Source organism: Zeus faber, assembly GCF_960531495.2.
Source record: "Zeus faber genome assembly, chromosome: 17".
Taxonomy (NCBI): domain Eukaryota; kingdom Metazoa; phylum Chordata; class Actinopteri; order Zeiformes; family Zeidae; genus Zeus; species Zeus faber.
The window spans coordinates 14,070,810-14,090,579 of NC_137204.1; the positions used below are offsets into that span (position 1 = coordinate 14,070,810).

The window sequence follows — 19,770 nt, forward strand, 5'->3', positions numbered from 1 at the left end:
GCCCCCCCTCTTCCCATCTCCCGCTTCCTCCTCGGCGCTGATTGTGATCGCTGCCCCCTGAGGGACAGACTCACGCTTATTTATCCTCCGCCGAATTCGAGCCGAAACCAAATGAGACAGGAAAAGCTATTTATAATGAGCTCCACATCATAGCTCCTATCCATTCACAATTCGGGTTGTTGATTTGCGCTGTAGTCCAAACGGCGTCGCCTGTTAATGACATTGTACTGAACAGCCGATGTCTACAGAGGTGCAGTATGAGGTACATTCTACGGGCAGTCACGTGGATCGCATTGTGGAACTTGATTTATTATATTTTCTTTCCAGTGGTTGTGGTGTTGAAGTGCTGCTTAAATTGCCTTGGTTCCCCGTAACAAATTTCTACCCGTTTGCCGACGTTCACCTTCATTTCAGAATGTGTGTTGTAACTCATTTGGAACAAATAAAGTCTCCTCATTTGAACCGCCACCGACACAGCACTGCAAATCGCTGGAGTTAAATCATTTATTGATTCACTAGACAGGAATCAAATAATTCCATTGCACATCCCCCGCACGCCACAGTAGAAGACTCTTGTGTCAGGGGCCATCTATTATCTATGAGGGGACATGCACCGATGCACAAACACACACACACGCCCACACACACACACCCACACACAAACACACAGAAATATCTGTACAGAAAATATTGTGCTTTACACAGTCGCTCCGTGTCTTCGCCTTTTTCCGAACTTGTTCCCCCCCGGGGATCCATGGGAAGCTGAATAAAAGGCTTGGATCTATATATCTGAATGGAACACACACACGCGCGCACGCACACACACACACACACACACACACACACACACACACACAGCTCAATCACAAAACATGCATTGTAACTAACATGCTCTCATCTAGGACTAACGGCATACACACAACTGATCACGTCACATGGGGTTGAAGGTTGATATCCAGTGACATCCAGTTTCATTGGCACAAGTTTTCCAGTTCCACGTGATTTTCTCCCCGACCCCAAGTGGCAGAAAGTTCCCCCCGGTTCCTCCGTCCTGGTTTCTGTTCCCGACTGATCACACGCTAACCGTCAAACGATCTATTTACCCAGAAGCTGAGACCTACAGACGGACTAGGGGGCGGCGCTGCCGCTTCTCCTCCCTCCCTGTCGTGCGTACTAATATAACACCCAAACTCTTGATTTTTTTTTTTTTTTTTTTCTGCGCCGGGTCCGACGTCTGCTATGTGACGGTGTTACCAACCCCGACCTGGACGGAGATGGTGTCATGGCCTCATCTAGGCGATCTGAATCCGGAGGAGGGTCGCAGCCGAGGCTCCCGTCGCTTCGGTGATCGTACAATATGCAATATCCCAGTGAGAGATGGGCCTGTGTTTTACGCTAGGATCCAAAGTGTGAGTGGCCTACATAGAAATATACACACACACACACACACACACACACACGTAACACGTCCTTCAATCTGTTTTCCAGCCTCACCCACTTCACAATAAAAGGTTCTGGGGAAAAAATATATATACTGGGCGATCCGATTCTTTTTTTTTTTTTACTCCTTTAGCCTTTTGTTTCAGAGGAGCTGGCGCCGGCCTCATCTGGTCCGCTGGAACGACAAGAGGAGCAGAGCAGGACAAAAAAGAAAAAAAAAGGAAAAAAAGAGAAGCGTTTATATACAGGTGACGTAACAGCGATGAAATGTTGCGATACGGAGACGGCCGCTTCTCCTCCCGAGTCTGACCTTCGACAAGTAGCTCCGCCAAAAAAAAAACAACTCACGGAAACTTACTCGCTTTGACTCGCCGCAGGCTCCGGTCCGAGCAGGAAACTAGTCACTCTGAAGAGGAAAAGAAGGGAGGAGGGGGTTGTTCAAAATGAGACTGTAATGCGAGGTGCAAGAACACGTCAAAGCGGCGTATAACCACACGATTTTAAACAACAAGCACGAACAAAGCGGCTTGCAGCGGCAGGTCCTGCACCGGCAGCAGGGTTGGTTTTTTGTTTTTTTTTCAACCCCCAAAGATCTTTCAAATTCCGCAGTCAAACGGAAGAAATGGAAATGAGCTGCGAGATCAAACCTGCCAGGCTGTACTCATCTGCCTGATTCACTCCGTTCCAGCCAGAACAGCGGCTCCGTGTTCATCAGAACGGGATTCCCACCGAAAAAAAACGGCGACTTCACAGTGTAGTGATGAAAGTTTCGACTCTTTTTGAGATTCGAGTCATTTCTCACACAAATCGTTTCGTTTGGTTTATTATTTATTTCGGTGGAACGCAAACAGCAAATCAGTCGCGTTCCATATGAATTTCACTCCAAATCCCTCGGCCCCTTTTTGGCCACGGACTTTAATTTAGTCCTCAGTGATTATCCCCAGTTTGCGAGTTGAAGATGAACTTGCTCGGCCCCTATTTTTTTTAGCCAGATCTACTCCCGACTCTGAGTCATTTAAAAGAGTTGTTCGCTTTGAACTAATCGTTTGCGAATCTGAAGAAACTACTGGTCGGCCATAATAATAAGCTATTATGTTATACAGGTTTCTGATTTAATTTTTAGTGGTTAACAGGATAGTGGTGTAGCCGTGGGGGTTATTGTTGGGATTACGGGATTATAATTGGTATTAATTATAACGGCTGTTGACAAACCCAGCACACGACATCGCTCGGCGGGCCGGTCAATCTGACGCCCCGCGGGGCGTCGGCTCAGCACTGCGGAGTAACGGGGAGCGCGGCGCAGTCGATTGCTTACTTTGAGTTCTCCGCCGCCCTCTTCAGCTCCTCGTCGAGGCTGCGGGTGAGAGTTCGAAAAATGACAAGATAAATGTGAAGCGATTTCGGACGGCGACGCAGACTGCGGCGGGCGGGATCAGAGCGTCTCGGACGGTGCGGCGATGCGGCTGCTCACCTAATGATGCATTCTGGGATGTGGACGTACTCCATGGGGATGAGCTCCTGGAGCTCGTCCAAGCTGTTCACGTACTTGATCTTATTGCTAAACTTGGTGCTGTGACAACAGAGCGACGCGCCGACACACACACACACACACACACACACACACACACACACACACACACACACACACACACACACACACACACACACACACACATTTACTCAACGACAAAATACTCCGATCTCCACAATACAGTTTGCTCTTGTAACTAAAACAGACATTGAGCAGTACCATTAACAAATCAACGGAGATATAAAACTCTACCTGATGAAGGGCCTGGTGACAGCTAAGATGGTTCTGATGAACCAGGAGGGATGGACGATGATGAAGGACTTCAAATTCTTCCTGAGTCTGAATACAACAAAACAGAATAGAAATGGTTCAGAATCGGCTCCAGCTTGTTCCGACGAAGTTCCAGCTGTTTTTTTTTTCCAAGCAAAACATTTCCAATGTAAACAAACCATCTGAAACCACAGTACGTCCTCACAGCTGGATTCATGGTGATCAGTCATTTTTTTTGGAAGGGGGGGGGGGGGCACTGACCTCCTGTCAATCATTTGGTAGCACTTCTTGAGCCAGCCCAGGCCGGGCATCCTCCTGTGGGGCGTGGCTCCGTTCAGATACACGATCATGTAGTCCTCTGCGACCATCAGCTCCAGGGTGCTGATCACAAAGCTAAGAACATAGACACAGACAAGTTATCATATTATCGATATATGTAGGTTTATATGAAGAAAATAAAGGGCACAGCTGAAAAGGAAAGGGAAAATAATTAAAAATAATAAAACCTCATTGGGGTACTTGAACAGTCAATTGCATACATAGTCAAAATACATACAATACACATTACAACCACCTGGAAACTTCTCGAGTTGAAAGTATCTGCCTTTGAGAGGCATTGCGCCGAAATAATAAATAACGCAAAAGCAGAACTTGTTTCGCAAGACCCGCCTCAACATCCCCATCCACGAAATGAACACTGATAATAAATGACTGCAAAATAAAATCAGCATTCTGTTTTATCCTCTCTATTGGCAGTACAATCGTTTTCGGTTTGCACTTTCTCTTCAGCACCACTTCACATTTCGGGATCCTTATCCCACCCACTCATCTGTTTTTTATCACCCACATCACTCCTAAATATGCAGACTCACTGAACATCTCTCAGATAATAAACCATTGGATCCCAGCCCAAACTGAACTCGCGGCTTTGCCAGCTCGGGGTTTCCAGACTTTGACTTGGAAACCACGCGGTGTCTGAGCATGTGTCCACGCTTGGAACAAATTTGTGATTTTGGCCGACGCCCCGAAGTTTGCCTCCAAAGAATGATATTGATCTGAGAAGTTTTTAGGTACGGTGTGTGGCGTCACTCACAGGAAGAGGTTCTCCATCACTTCGTGGTAGTCCTCCCGGTCGCTGTCCGGCAGGAAACAGGCGGCGAACACGATGATGGCGTTCACGCCGTTGCCATAGTAACCTTGATGACGTGGGGGGAGAACCATGGAAAATGAGCAAGCTTGACCGTTATATTTAGCAAAGCTCTTTTATTCTAGTCGTTTGCATTCTTGTCTCTCCATCCTGCTTCCCGGTTCCTCTTCTGTTTATTCATTGAGGCTTCCCTGTCCAGGTTTGGCTGTTCATCAAAATAATCTAACTGCTGATCCTATTAAATCAGTGGTTTTCAAAAAGTACAAATAAAAAATATGTCATATGCAAACTAACATAGTTCATAGTAAACCAGGTCGAGCAGTTACATTCATTTGTGACTTTTATTGCCTATTCACACATGGGGTCAAAAATGTGCACAACTAATGAAAACAATAATAATAATAATAATAATAATAATAATAATAATAATTATAATTATTATTATTATTATTATTATTATTATTTAAAAAAGAAAAAAATTAAAAATTGTATTTATTTCAATGTAAACAATTATCTGAGTCGATTTAGAAACTTTAAAGAAACATATTTTGATTAAATGTAATGAGTCGTGTTAAATTTGTGCAAGAAATACATATTAGAGGACTATTTTTATTATTTTTATTATTATTTTTTTCATCTTTCATTTTCTCTTGCCCCCTTGAAATTCCACCCTGCCCCACAAGGGGGGCGCACCACACAGTTTCAGACACAACCAGAATGACTTTATTTTGCCAGGTGAATTTTACAAGTGCTTGGAATTTGTCATGGTGATTATTGATGTCTTCAGACGATTAGCATTAAATTCAATTGAATTAGAATAAAAATTTGAATTTAGAATAAAAAGTAAAGTCAAAAATAAAATAAAATGGATTTACTATGCATTAACGTCAGAGAATAATGGATAACAATAATAATGCTGCTACAACATGGAACTAATTGACTTTGCATGGCAGCGTGCGTGGTGCAGCATGCTGCGTGAGTGGATTCACCTCCGTGGGAAATGACTTTCTGGTACGGTTCGATGCTCTTCATGTTGATGCGGTGCTCCTGCTCCCCGATGACCACCGTCCTCCATAGCCTGCCGTCCTGCCGCTCCTCCTCCGCGCTGCACGTCGGGATGGGCTCGCACGGCTCCCTCGCACCGCTCCTGTTGGCCGCTTGGGGGTCTAAAAATAACAATGCACATGTGTATATGTGGCCCCACAGATTTCGGATACTAATGAGCTCAGGGAAAATTATTTTATAAGGCCTTATTATTTATTTATTGATTGATTGATTATAAAAAAGAATGACAATAATGAGAAAATAATGAATAAATATTATAACAATAATAATAATAATAATAATAATAATAATAATAATAATAATAATCATTGTTATTTTTCTTTGTTGTCTGTCATTAAAAAAACATGTTGTTTCCTCATATTTGAATACAACATCATAGTAGACTTTTAAAGATCCTGACTGTGAATGTTTCTGTGCACGGCCTCGTTTTTACAGCTCCAAACAGCCCCTGTTTGGGTCCAGTCCCACCCACCTTCCCAGTCCATCTCATGGTCGGTGTAGTCCAGGTAATCGCCCTCCTCCGGAGTGTCAAGGTCATCCACGTTGATGTCAAGGTCGTCGGGCGTCTCCCCGAGATCGTCCTCGCTTTGGTCCAACGAGAGGCTGATGCGAGGGGCCGAGAGCTTCTTCCTCCCGGCCGAGCTTCCTCCTTGCAGGGGCAGAGAGGTTGGGGGGGCTGCGAGAAAAAAACCCCCATCAAATGAGCGTGATTATAAATGAACCCGAAAGTAAAGCTAAGAGAATGGTCTTTTTTTTTCAAGAAAGTATTTTCCGTGTTTCAAAGTATTTATTTAGACCTATGATGCTATACCCTGAGAACCTCCATGGGGGTCTTACCCGGTCTGGATTCTGCCCCGTCAGAACTCATCTTGTTCTCAGACGCCAGGTCCATCCACTCATCACCTGGAGGGATCTGTGGAAGTCACATCAACTCAGGGTCATTTGCACGGCCCCGCTTACCAAAGCGAGAGTCTCAAAAGGATTTCACCAGACGTTTAAAGATCATCTGATGACAAACTTTGACGCTAATGACGGGCGGGCGAATAGACTCTGAGGAGGGATCTACTCTCAGAGGCGGCTGGGTCTGCAATAGCGGCGGAAAAAATGAAATTGGGGGGGGGGGGGGGAAATAAAAAAATTCCGACAGCACTGGGAGTTCATAGAGGCCACTGATGAGACGACAGGGGGAGTTGAGAGACGTGCTCCCTTTCCTGAAGTCTTGAAGGGAAGGTTTTCATCTTGTCTCGCATTAAGCTGCATCTCCATATTTTACCCCAAAAAGCGTAAGATTGTGACAAGTCACCTCAACTGAGCATCTCACTATTGCCCTGTGACCACATCACTTTCCCTATCCACCTGAATGCATTTGCTGCACATCGGGTATTTGCACATAATTTGTGATACAAACACTGGCTTTGCCTCTTTTGTCTAAATCCTGCTTCTCATCCTCTACTTTTCCACATGATCCCAGATGCACACACAAAGTGGAATATTCCCCAACACAGATCCACGTCTTAATTGCTGTTGTCTGTATTTCGGAGCACATTCAAGTTGTGACCCCCCCCCCGGAAAGGGAGGGAGTGGGTGATGAGGGGCAGGGAACCTGAGAACGGAGGTGAAGAAGTGAAGAGGTAAGAGAAAGACTCCCTCTAGCTCCCCCATCAGCAAAATTGTAATTATTACTAATAAAAGTTAATATCTCTGCAGGTAAATTTAAATGGCACTATTATTATCATTTATAATTGTATTTTATACATTTACCGTATTATTACTATTATTATTACTTTTTTATTGCATTATTATTATTATTATTATTATAAATAAAAAGAAGAAGAAGAAGAAGAAGAAGAAGAAGAAGAAGACGAAGAACAACAACAACAACAACAACAACAGCAACAGCAACAACAATAACAACAAAAACAACAACAACAATGACAATAATAACAATAATAATATAATAATAATAATTATTATTATTATTATTACAATGCCATTATTATTATCATCACTACTGTTGTGCTATTTTACCATAATAAACTATTTATTTTACGATACCAATTATACCGGCATAGTATTCCCTAATATACCATAGTGCATCATATCACCAGTTAGAACAGTCAGATGTACAGGTGCTGCTCCCTCTTAACAATGTTTATATCAACGTGTTATTGTGTAAGGAGGAGGAGGAGGACGAGGAAGAGGAGGAGAAGGAGGAGGAAGATGAGGAAGAGGCAGAAGAGGAGGAGGAGGCGGAGGAGGAAAAGGATGAGAAAGAGGAAGAGGGAGAGGAAGAGGGGGAATAGGAAGAGGAGGGGGAGGAGGAAGAGGAGGAGGAAGAGGAAGGAGCAGGAGCAGGAGGAGGAGGAGGGGGAAGAGGAAGCGGAAGAGGACGGGAGGAGCAGGAGGAGGAGGAGGGGAAAGGGGAACGTAAAAGCAGGAGTATTTTTATCCTCCCGGGCTCTAAATTTCACATTTCCACGCGCAAATGCACCGTGTGTCACGTGTGCGACAGGTCCCTGCTCCTCCCTGCGGGTGGCGCGGGAGGAGCAATTAAAAAAAAAAAAAAAAAAAAAAAAGAGCAAGAGAACAAGGCTGATTGAAATGTTTGGTGGTGGATGTCGTGCTGATTACTACTACTACTACTACTACAAAAAAAAAAATGAGAACAAATTAATGAATAGAATAAAACAAAAACATCCACATGTGCACGGACGGGGGATAAACCTGCAGCAGCCTCCATGGAGGACGCAGCCTCCAGCGCTCCAGCCCCGCCCGCCCGCCCTCCCGTCAGCCTCAGCGCTCCATCCATCCCTCCGTCCATCTCTCTCTCTCTCTCTCTCTCTCTCCCGCCCGCCCTCCACCCTCCTCGCAATGCGCCCCGAAAGGCATCTACTCACCGCTGCCGGGGACCGGGTCGCTCAGCTCGCCGGTGCTTCAGTGCGTGGGTGGATGTGCGCGTCCGGCCTCAGACGCTCACGCACCGCGCGCAGCTTCCACCATTTTGGCGGTGACGTGAGCGGGGCTGTCGCCGAACGCGCGCGCCTTCCGCCACAGCCGCGCACAGCAGCTCGTCCGGTGCGGTCGGTTACATATTTGGCTTAAATGTATTGAAATGGGCAATTTTATTTCCTCCTGGCTGTGGCGCTATGGATACACCGAGCTGTTTATTTGTTGATCGCTTATGAATTTATCTATTGGTTCATTGATGCGTTTGTGTGTTTATTTTATTATTCTTTAATTGATTTCATTTATTTTTATTTGTATTTATTTAATTTAATTTTTTTAAATTGTATCCCTGTTTTTCCAGTATTCCGACCAAAAAACACATTCTGTCGCGTGTGGGGCTCACGACGCCGCGTGTGATTGGCCTGCCGCATACACGTGCAGTTCACAGCTCTTCACCCCCCCCCCCCCCCCCCCCCCCCTCTCACGGTCCATTCACTTTTTTTGTCATTTCAACACCACCGGGATTTTGGCGTCTCCTCAGCATGAGACGCTCTCTCGTCAAGTGTGAATAACCCTGAAATGCTTTGAAATGCTGTGTCTGTTATATCACAGTGACAGCAAACTGACTTTGGAGGTGCCGGTTCAGATGTTATAATCCTTATTCGATATGTGACGGCCACAAAAAGGACAGCGTACTGCAAAAAGAGGTGATGTTCTCCCTAAAAGCAGAAGGCTATATTATGTATATACGATAGTAGGTTTTATTTGGTTGTCACTTACCAGTGTTCATGCTCAGTCACTGGATACAAGGCCCTGCGGTTGATCAGGAAGACAAAGGCTGACACTCCCACTTTGGTACAAAGGTCTTCGGCACAACACTCAGCCACGCCTCATATTCCAGCACAAAGTTGAACCAAAAGAACTTGAATTGTTACCATAGCCTGAGGTGAATCCGCTGCTGTATCATGCAGTATAATAGTATTCCATATAAGCTATACAATTAAAAGACAATGTCTTAAGTGCCTTAACAGTGGCTTTTTATTTGTTTGTGTTTAAATATTCATTGAAAATAAGTAGAAAAACGAGAAAAGTATACAAGCACAAAGAAAACAAAGTACCATATTAATAGGGACTTTAACATCAAATCATCAAACATCAATCATGCACCCAAGGAAACACCGCCTTATAGAACGTGATGGATAGGCCTAATGGTTTTCTCTCAACAAGGATTTTACTTCGACATTTTATTGTGTGCTGGAGCAGCGAAGCCGGGGGAGCAGCATTCTTACTGCGTCGCCGTCCCGGTTTGACACACACCAGAGGGCTTTCATACAAGGTGCTAAAACGGGCAGAGCAACCCATCTGTTAAACAAGCAAACAAATAACGGATCCATCTTGTCACTTCGACTACAAACATCACCGTTTAGCATTGTCGAGATGGATTGCTCCCTGGTTAGTTACAAAGACTGACAGAAATAATTTACTGCACGATAGCTGAGACTAAACTGATGATTATTTATTTTCCTTTATTGGAATTTATGCTGCTGTTCATCAACAATCAAACGAGCAACCAAGCTGTAATTCGCAATCAGAATGTGACAACATTTAAAATGTAAACAAATTCACATTTTAAATGACGAAAGGGTCAATTGTTGCTCAACACCCAAGTCATTGTAAATTGAAATTGTTCAAGTTATCCCTCAGGAGTGTGTCCTTGACGTCCCTGAAGACAACTCGAATGTTCTCAGTGTCAGTGGCGCAGGTGTAGTGGCTGTACAGAGGTTTCTGCCGCCCAGTGTGCTGCTCCACAAACATCTTTAAAATGAACTTCTTGGCCGCTGCAGAGTCACACCGAGGCCCTAGATGAATAAAGGAAGCCTGGATTAGAGTGGTCGAGTGTGTAATAACATTAATATATACAGTCCAGACGCAAAATATTGGCAGCTTTGCAATTAATTTATTTAGTTATTTAGTTATAGGTTTTTATTGATCCTGAAAATATATATAATATACAACATGTATTTTGGTTAAAGGTGGATAAAAAAAAAAAGATGAAATACAGACTCCTAGCTTATTCCCTACTAAAATGGCCTGGACCAAAGTAAGGATTTCAAGCAGGAGATTCTCCTTTCATGGGTGACTTCACTTACTGCCTCAATCAGTTTAAATGGAGAAAAGTTCTCATTCTGCTGTTTTGAGTTTCTGTATGAACCAGACTGAGATTGGAGAGAAGAACGAAATGCGGGGAATTGTCTGAGGAGAACAGACACAAGATACTAGTCAAGCATGGACATTCTCAAGGCTGCAAGTCCATCTCCAGAGACCTTGATGTTCCTCTGTCCACTGAGCAAAATGTTTTCAAGAAGTTTAAGGCCCACGGGGCCGTGGCCGACATTCCTGGAAGAGAGAAGTTTATCAAAAATGCAGCAGTGATTGTTCGAATGGAGAAAGAACCTTGGAAAACGGCAAAAGGGATTCAAGCCGACCCTCAGATACAATCCATCCAGCATTAAATCAGTGGTAGGAGACCCAGGAGGAACCAAAACACAGCTGAACAAGGCAAAGTCCTTCTAGGGGTCCCTGGGGAAAGCTTACGGAATCAGATCTTTTTGGTAACTCACATCAAGTGTGAGGTGAAAGAACACTTTTCCAATACTCAAACATGGAGGAGCTTCAGTGATGTTTTGGCAGTTTGCAAGAGAAGAATGGGCCAAAGAGCCAGAGAGGTGTTGATATCTGGTTCATGGTTATAGGAAGAGCTTGATTAAAACCCAGTGAAGTGAGCATGACGAGGTTTCAATCAAGAGCAGTGCCTGAACCTAGCTGTATATGACCACCATGCCATCAACTTTACCGCTTCTGTCTCCCTGCTCAGGCAGCGCACAAAACGTACCAAAACATTCTGGAACATCAACACGGCGAGTGCACCAGCCCCGACTAACACATTAGCGACCCATATGGTCGTAGATCACCCTGATACCGCAGAGAATGGCCTGGAGTCAGACGCAGTATTATTCAACGGTCATAGGCAACCAGCAAAATTACGCCAGGCTGCTATTCCCTCCCATTTGCCGGCTACTATACTATCTCCCCCACCCTACAGGTTCCCCTGACCTCTTCTCCAAGTTCCAGACTTCTTCCAGGACAAAGTGGATTATATCCACCAACGGCTTCTGGCGGCCATACCTCCCCCACACACACACACTTTCGCCACAGGCGTTGCTCTCTCTGCGCCACGCGTGCCTATGCGTTGCCTCTCCTCCTTCTCCCCTGTGGATACTCCTCAAGACGCTTAGCTGGTCACCATCCAGCCTCCATCTGTTCTCCGGACCCTACCCTGCCTACAGCCTTGATCAAGGCATACCTTCCATTTCTCAGTAAGATCCTGGAAAGAGCAGTTGCCGCGCAACTCTGTCAACACATGTCCAACCATGAGCTCTCCACTCCTTCCATCTGGCTTCAGAGCTCACCACAGAACAGATACCGCCGTAATCCAAATCACCAATGACCTCCTCATTGCTGCCGACTCCAGCCAAATCAGTATCTTAATTCTCCTGCACCTCTCCGCAGCCTTCAACACTGTTTCCCACACCATCCTCCTCAACTGCTTATCTGGGCTTCACCGGTGCAGCTCTCTCCTGCTTTCAGTCACATTTCTCCAACACCAAACAGTTTGTCACCATCAGAGACTCCTGTTCCACTCGACTCCAGTCAACCAAGGCTCTGTGCTTGGACCTCTCCTTTTCAGCATGCCCTTGTTTTGTAGTGTATGATTGCAATTATCTACGTGGCAAAGTAAATATGGGCAAAGTAAATAAGGGCATTGGGGGGGAATAAAAAATAAAAAGGCTGTGGACCATTTCCATTATTTTCAAATCCCGACGTTTACTTGACAGGTATATATACTCTGATCGCACAGGGAGTGGAACGGCACCGCTGCCTTAATTTGTGTCTGTGCAATTATCACCAGCTCTCTACAGATGGTAATAGCGTAACTCTAACTGCGTGTGGCTAGTAAAGCCAGTGTTTGTGAATTGGACACCATTTGCAACGAGGCTCATGTGCATATAAATGGGCCAATTTTGCACCAAAAGTATGCATAATACCTCATTTAAATACACTCAAATAGCACCGGCGCACCAAGATATTATTTGTGTGGCAGCGCAGTTAGCAGTGCATTTCACTGTTTGTGGTTCTTTCTGAATTATCCTTTTGTGGATTTACCCCTCAGACTCTGTGGCAAAGACCCTTATCCATGCCTTTATTTCCTCCCATCTGGATTATTGCAATGGAGTCCTGTCTGGGATAGCGACGAGGTGACAAGGTTCTCAATCACACCAAGCCCTGGCAGCACATCACCCCCATCTACCTTCACTGGCTTCCAGGCAAGTTCCGTACCTCATACAAAATCCTCCTCCTTCATCCTATACCGTAAATCCCTCCATGCCCTTACACCACAGTAGCTATCAGACCCCTCCCCGAATCTGCGGTACTCGGACACGGGTTTGCCCCCCCCCACCAACCCGGCATGCAGACTTCAGTATGACAGGCCCCACTCTTTGGAACTCTCTCCCAGCAGAGATCTGCAACGCTGCATCCATTGAAACCTTCAAAAAACTCCTACCTGTCCTACGTAAGTACTACCTGTTCACAAAGGCCTATGGTCTTGGTTAATGCTGTCATTCCGGCAAACTATCGCTACTATTATTTGCTGCTCTTGTGTATTTATGATTTTTCTCCCTCCTAGATGTACACCATGTAAAGTGTGCTTGGCCTTTTCCTGTAGCAAGTAGGCATAGTATGGCTGACCTGTGTAGTCTGGGAAGTAGTCTGCTAAGTGGGAATTTTCAATCTTCTCTTCTAAAAGGTCGGTTTTGTTGAGGAAGAGGATGATGGAGGATTCATCAAAGAAGCGGTTGTCTAGAATTATCCTGAACAAGGCTTTGCTCTCTTTCAATCGATTCTAGGAACAACAGGAGAATGAACATTAGAAATTAAAATTCAACATCAATTTATACAATCAAATGTACATGGATTTTGGAGGTAGAAAATGTGCAAACTACAGACTGAGGACGTTAGGAGGGACCTTACATCACTCTCACATTCATAAAGGGTCTGGTCGTATTCGTTGAGGGCCACCAGAAATATGATGGACGTGACCATCTCAAAACAGTGGATCCACTTCCTCCTCTCTGAACGTTGACCACCCACATCCACCATCCTGGGTCGAATGCACAGGCAGCACCAATGAATGGAGATACACGCCACGCATTATTATTAACATCATCATCTTCATCAAAATCACATTATCATTGCAATTGCTGACGCTTTAGCTACAATTACAACCATTCATGCTGCACATCCCGGCAGACCAATTTATATTCACCACGGGGTAAGGCGTCCTACCTGAAGACCACTCTCCTCAGGTCAAAGGGGTACTCTATGATACCTGTGGTCGGTACTCTCACCCTCAGGATGTCCTGCAGGGTGGGGACGTATGACGGGGCAGTGATTCTATTCAAGTCACTCAGGTAACTAAAGAAGACAGAAATATATAATATTACAAATACATATAATAATACAAATTTAAGACATTTCTGTAAAAGATACTAGTTCTTAATTCTATTATTTCATGCACGCTATATGAATGTCTTACTATTTGGCTGAGTCAGATAACTGGAATTCTCTCCGGCGCTCGTAGCACCTTTGAACTCCATGGTCATTCCACACGTTGCCAATGGCCTCCACCTGCCAGTGCTCCAGAGTGGACACAAAAATCGCCTCCATTTCGCTCAGCTTGGCTGCATGGCTCTAACAAACACAAAAAGACTCAAACTTGCCATCCATCCGTTGACCTTTCCTACGATCTACAATTACCTTTACAAGCTAATTTAAAGGAATAGAAGTGACCCGTGACGAAACGTCCATACGCCGCCCACCGCCACTATGGCATTAATATGTGTGTGTGTTTTTATGCAAATAAATATATCTTACAATGTTCCTGGCATCGACGTAGTCAATGTGCAAGGTCCTCATGGCGTGGATCAGCGCCTGGATGGCTGTGACTGTGTTTTGAAACACTAGCTTAGTGAAGCCTCTCCTGTCAGCGTCACTGTACCCAGAACCGTGGATGATCCTCATCTGTTTGATGAAAGTGCTCTTCCCACTTTCACCAGTCCCTGGGCAAATGAGATGAATCATGGAACGCAGGATAAAAAATGGAATGAGATCAAAGCAATGCCAGAAATAGGACAACTGTGACATGCGCAAAAAAAAAAATATCTTAACATCAATCAGCCCAATCAGCTGCAGCTCAACAGGCTTTCAGCACAACAAAGACGACTCCAGTCTGGAGAGCAGGAGGCTCCAGGCTGGAGAGGGAAGAATAGATTTATATGATAAGATAAGATAAGATAAGAAAAGATATTATAAGTTCAAATTGGATAAGACATTATCAATGCCTGGGGGGAAATTCAGGCGTTTCAGCAGCAAAACACAGTGCAGTCAACAGATACAAATTTAAAGGAGATACAAGAAATAACACATATGTACAATATCTCTCTATCTACACAAATTTGATATGGGCAAGTGGTAGTTCATCTACAGTAAATACAAATTACATTATTGCAGCATTGCAGTGGTGAAAAAGTAGCACACTGTAATAGTAGTGGACTAATGGCAGCAAGTGCTATCAAGTGAATGTTTCACTTTTTCCGATGGTTTTACAATCTTAATGAATGGGTTCCGAGTGGACATGGGAATTGTTCTTGTGTCACTATAAAACACGGCATGGTATAAAGCACACAAAGGGTGACGATGAAATGATGCACCTGGGCTCGACAGTAACTGTTGCCCGGTTTCCCTTGGCAACCCAATTGAGGCAATTGGCAACCATTTCGTTGTCTGTGGTTGTCTCCGTTTGGCAACCACTTTTTAACATAAAAAAAAGAGAGCAAACTGGCACCTGTTTTAGAGACAACTGCGAAACAAATTAAGTTGGTTGACTGTGGGGTGAAAAGTTTGACTAACCCGTGCATCTTCTTTATTGCCTCCCTGTACAGTTAACTAAAGCTAAACTAAAAACTAAAACTATGTGTGGAAAAAAACATTTTACTTAGAACTACACAGAAATAAAGCAAAAACTAACTGAAACAATATTGTGAACTTGCAAAACTAAAATACAATTGAAAATATACAGGAAATGTCTTTAATTTGAGTCTTTTTCGAGTCAATTTGGTCGGATTTGTCAACATATATCCATTTCAATACAATAACCAGTTCTTATCTTTGTTGACGGACAGGAAATAATGAGCATGGCTCAGACCTCATCTGGTGGAGAGCTACTTTTAAATGGAAAGATGCAAATTAGAATTGACCATTGTTCCCATTGCTCCTTCGTCCACTCTCCGTGACGTCAGGAGGGCTCTGATGCGGGTGAACACCGGGGAAGCTGCGGGCCCAGATGGCATATCTGGGCGAGTACTGAAGACCTGTGCAAACCAATTAGCCCCGGTGTTCACTACAATATTCAACATCTCCCTGGCCGAATCAGTGGTCTCGTCCTGCTTCAAGAGGTCCACCGTCATTCCTATCCCGAAGATCGCCTCTCCTGCCTGCCTGAATGACTACTGTCCGGTGGCCCTCACCTAGCTGGTCATGAAGTGTTTCGAGAGGCTGATTAAGGATTATATCTGCGCCTCCCTCCCCCGCACCTTGGACCCGTTGCAGTTTGCGTACCAGCAGAACAGATCCACGGATGACGCGGTCTCCCAGGTACTGCACACCATGCTCACGCACCTGGATGGCCGGAAGGGGGCCTATGTGAGATTGCTGTTCATCGATTATAGTTCAGCTTTCAACACCATAGTCCCCTCCAGACTGGCTGACAAGCTGAAGGAGCTTGGACTGAATACTCCGCTGTGTGCCTGGATCCTGGACTTCCTCTCAGCCCGGCCCCACGTGGTTAGGGTGGGGAAGCACATGTCCAGCTCCCTCACTCTGAACACAGGATCCCCCCAGGGCTGCGTCCTCAGCCCCCTATTGTACTCCCTGTACACACATGACTGTGTGGCCAGGTCCAGCTCCAACACCATCATCAAGTTTGCTGACGACACTGTTGTCGTGGGCCTGATCACCGACGGCGATGAGAAGGCCTACCGCGAGGAGGTGGCTGGACTGTCACTCTGGTGCCGGGACAACAGCCTACACCTGAACGTCAGCAAAACTAAGGAGCTGATTGTGGACTTTAGGCATGGACTACAACCGAGGACGCAGGCGCCCTTGGTGATTAATGCGACTTCTGTGGACAGGGTGAGCAGCTTCAAGTACCTGGGAGTCCACATCACAGAGGATTTAACATGGACTTTACAAACAGACACTCTGATGAGGAAGGCGAGGCAGCGTCTTAACCACCTTAAGCAGCTGAGGAAATTACGGGCCTCGGTGAGGATCCTCAAGTCCTTCTACTGTGGAGCAGTGGAGAGCATCCTGACCGGCAACATCACTGCCGGGTGTGGGAACTGTACTGCCCAGGACAGGCGGGCCCTGCAGAGGGTGGTGCGTTCGGCCGAACGTACCACTGGAACTATACTCCCCTCCCTGCAGGACTTATACACCAGGAGGTGTAGTAGCAGAGCCTGCAGGATCATGAAGGATCCTCACCACCCCTGCAACGGACTGTTCCAGTTGCTGCGGTCAGGCAAGCACCTCTGCAGTCACACAGCGGGAACAGCGAGACTGAGACTGAGTTTTTTCCCGCAAGCCATAAGAACTGTCAATGCTGACCTCACCAGGGGTCCTCACTGAGCCACACACATAGGCTCCACTACCTTACTGTACTGTATGTATCATACTGTACCACATACTGTGTCACTGTTCTGGGTTGTTCGGTGTACGGTATTGTGGCGCCGTACTGTTGTTTACTGTGCTGTTTTTCTCACAAACACTACCTCACTTTATTCACATGCCACTTTAATGCACATATCTGTATACTGTATACATAAATAGCCTATACCATATACATAAGTCTATCCCATATACATAAGCCTATTCCCTTTATCTATTCTGTACCCCCATCTTGCATTACCCTTGAGTTCTTATTTTATTTTATTTTATTCTATATATTTTTATTTTATTCTATAGCATTATACTTTTAAAAGTTAATGTTGAGCCTTGTGCATACATATAATCTTGATTATATTTGACCTATACTGCAGACACAAACATACATACAGTATACTGTGCTATTTCATAAACACATTCTCTATATTTTATATTGTTATATATATATATATGTTTCTATATGTATACGTTTCAAGTTAAAATATTTTTGAAATATTATCCAGTTTATTTGATTGGAACAATGCTTCAAAACAGCTACATAAACACAACAAAACCAATCGTTATCATTTTATTTGATTTTGAAGGTCTGTAAAAAAGAATGTTACATCTGTGGTGTTCCGGATCAACTCTGACCCGGCAGAGAATATTAAAGAGTCTGAGTGGTTTTGTGGATAAAATTTCACTCAAACCAGGTTTCCATTATGTGCTTTATAGAGCTGGGGAATATAGGACACTGGGAACATCGGACCCTGGGAAAGCACATACTGTACAACTGGAGAATATAGGACCTGGTAACATAGGACTCTGGGAACAAAGGACCCTGGGAACAAAGGACCCTGGGAACATAGGACCTTGAGAACATGGGACCCTGGGAGAGCACATATGTAGAACTGGGGAACGCACACAACAGTTTTTTTCATATAGGTTTTCAATGACTTACTCAAGAACTGCCTACATTTCAAATCCATCAAACTTAATCCCGAGTGCATGCAAAATGGCAGCACAGTGGTAGGGTTCTCCTTAGAATGGACTGGATATCGGAAGCTACACTGAACCACCAGCAAATGTTCAGCATGAAATTAAACAGCAAGGTGGAAACACTAGGAATCAAACATTGTTGCACGATGATGGAGTTTAATAAACGCACAACGATATCTAGAGGGTAATTATGCTGCTCAAATTGTGGTAGCATCTTAACCTAAAAACACCGCCAACAAAATAGCTATAGCAGCACACTGTTATAATAAACAATAACAACAAACAGATATAATAAGCGCACCAATATAAGTTATAAATAAATAAACAGGCTGGTATCTTAAGTTTGAAGTGTTGACCTTGATGAAATAACCTGCATGTCTGATGTTTTTCCTAAAATACATCTGACATATTCAGATTTTTATGGTAATGGGTGAAAAAAACAAAAAAAACACAATAAAGCCTGAATAATTTAACAAAACAAAATCCCCTCAGCACAGGAGGATTGAGCTGTTTCATAATGTCATCGTACAGTCGTATCAACCGTTGTCTCTCCTACTGCTCCTTTAACAGGAAATATATTAACTGCAACTTTATACGAGCCGACAAAAGGTCGCACAGGGTTGGACACAAAGGTATTTTAAAGGGCTGGTCAAATTCTATCCATCTGCTGTCACTTGAATCTTGTGACTGCACACAAAATTACACGAGTAAAAGAACCTTATTGGCATTTCTATTCTACTGATTTGACTGGGCTTTCTGGTCCAGCTGGTTAAAGAACGTTTTACATCATTTAATAATATATCGGATACAAACAGGAAAGAGAACATGTAAAACATACCACGTCATTTCTCCCACCAAAGCAATTCTAGTTGGTGGAAATGAATCATTGTAGGAGTTTTTTTTCTGTAGGCCTACCGTGTGCTCGTTGCTGGATTTGATCAACGCAAAATACAAATTCGTCCAGCATCCTCAGTGTTCACAGTCCCACTGGTTAATTATTCTCCGAGAGCAGTTTCCTCTGCTGTCAGACTTACCGAGGAGCAGCAGCTTCAACTCCCGTTCCGATTCCCTCTTATCACGACGGAGAATCTTGTCTATTTCATCGCTTATTCTGCGATTTGCCATTTCTTCGTCGGACATACAGCAATCGATCATTGTAAACGGGATAAAAGGAAGTGTGGCTGGAGGTGGTGGTAAACCAGTGGAAGCGTTGAAGTGTTCCATGTCCCGGAACAGGTCAGTTACTCAAACTCAGGCATCCTCCTGTTCAGGTCTGTCCACATTCCTCTGCTGGAGGCGTCCGAGGGCGAGGATCAAGGACTTCATACTCATACCCAGAAACTGATATGGGGCTGCCCTGTAACACTGTTATGTAAGAACACTGTAATAATGCACTACTGCATGTGATAATGCTGAAAGAACACACTGTGTAATAACACTGTAACAACACAATACATCTAATGACACTGTAACACTACAATATTTAGTATTTAATGCTGTAACAAAGCACTTTGTAGAAACACTAACATTATGTAATAACACTGTGACAACA

The 19,770-nt window shown here is 44.4% G+C and overlaps 2 protein-coding genes across 2 annotated transcripts; both read right to left on the reverse strand.

Annotated features, from left to right (window-relative positions):
- Window positions 1–2,751: 2,751 nt before the first annotated feature.
- On the reverse strand, window positions 2,752–6,345 carry prune2 (prune homolog 2 with BCH domain; the record flags this gene model as incomplete). The annotated part of the gene is made up of 8 exons (XM_080017612.1): window positions 2,752–2,794; window positions 2,912–3,010; window positions 3,224–3,310; window positions 3,503–3,634; window positions 4,335–4,437; window positions 5,378–5,554; window positions 5,926–6,129; window positions 6,291–6,345. 8 exons carry the CDS (start codon window positions 6,343–6,345, stop codon window positions 2,752–2,754), a joined length of 900 nt encoding a protein of 299 aa, XP_079873738.1.
- A 3,722-nt stretch (window positions 6,346–10,067) lies between these two features.
- On the reverse strand, window positions 10,068–19,343 carry LOC307242965 (guanine nucleotide-binding protein subunit alpha-14-like; the record flags this gene model as incomplete). The annotated part of the gene is made up of 7 exons (XM_080017613.1): window positions 10,068–10,258; window positions 13,209–13,362; window positions 13,491–13,620; window positions 13,806–13,934; window positions 14,056–14,210; window positions 14,394–14,578; window positions 19,253–19,343. 7 exons carry the CDS (start codon window positions 19,341–19,343, stop codon window positions 10,068–10,070), a joined length of 1,035 nt encoding a protein of 344 aa, XP_079873739.1.
- Window positions 19,344–19,770: the final 427 nt, after the last annotated feature.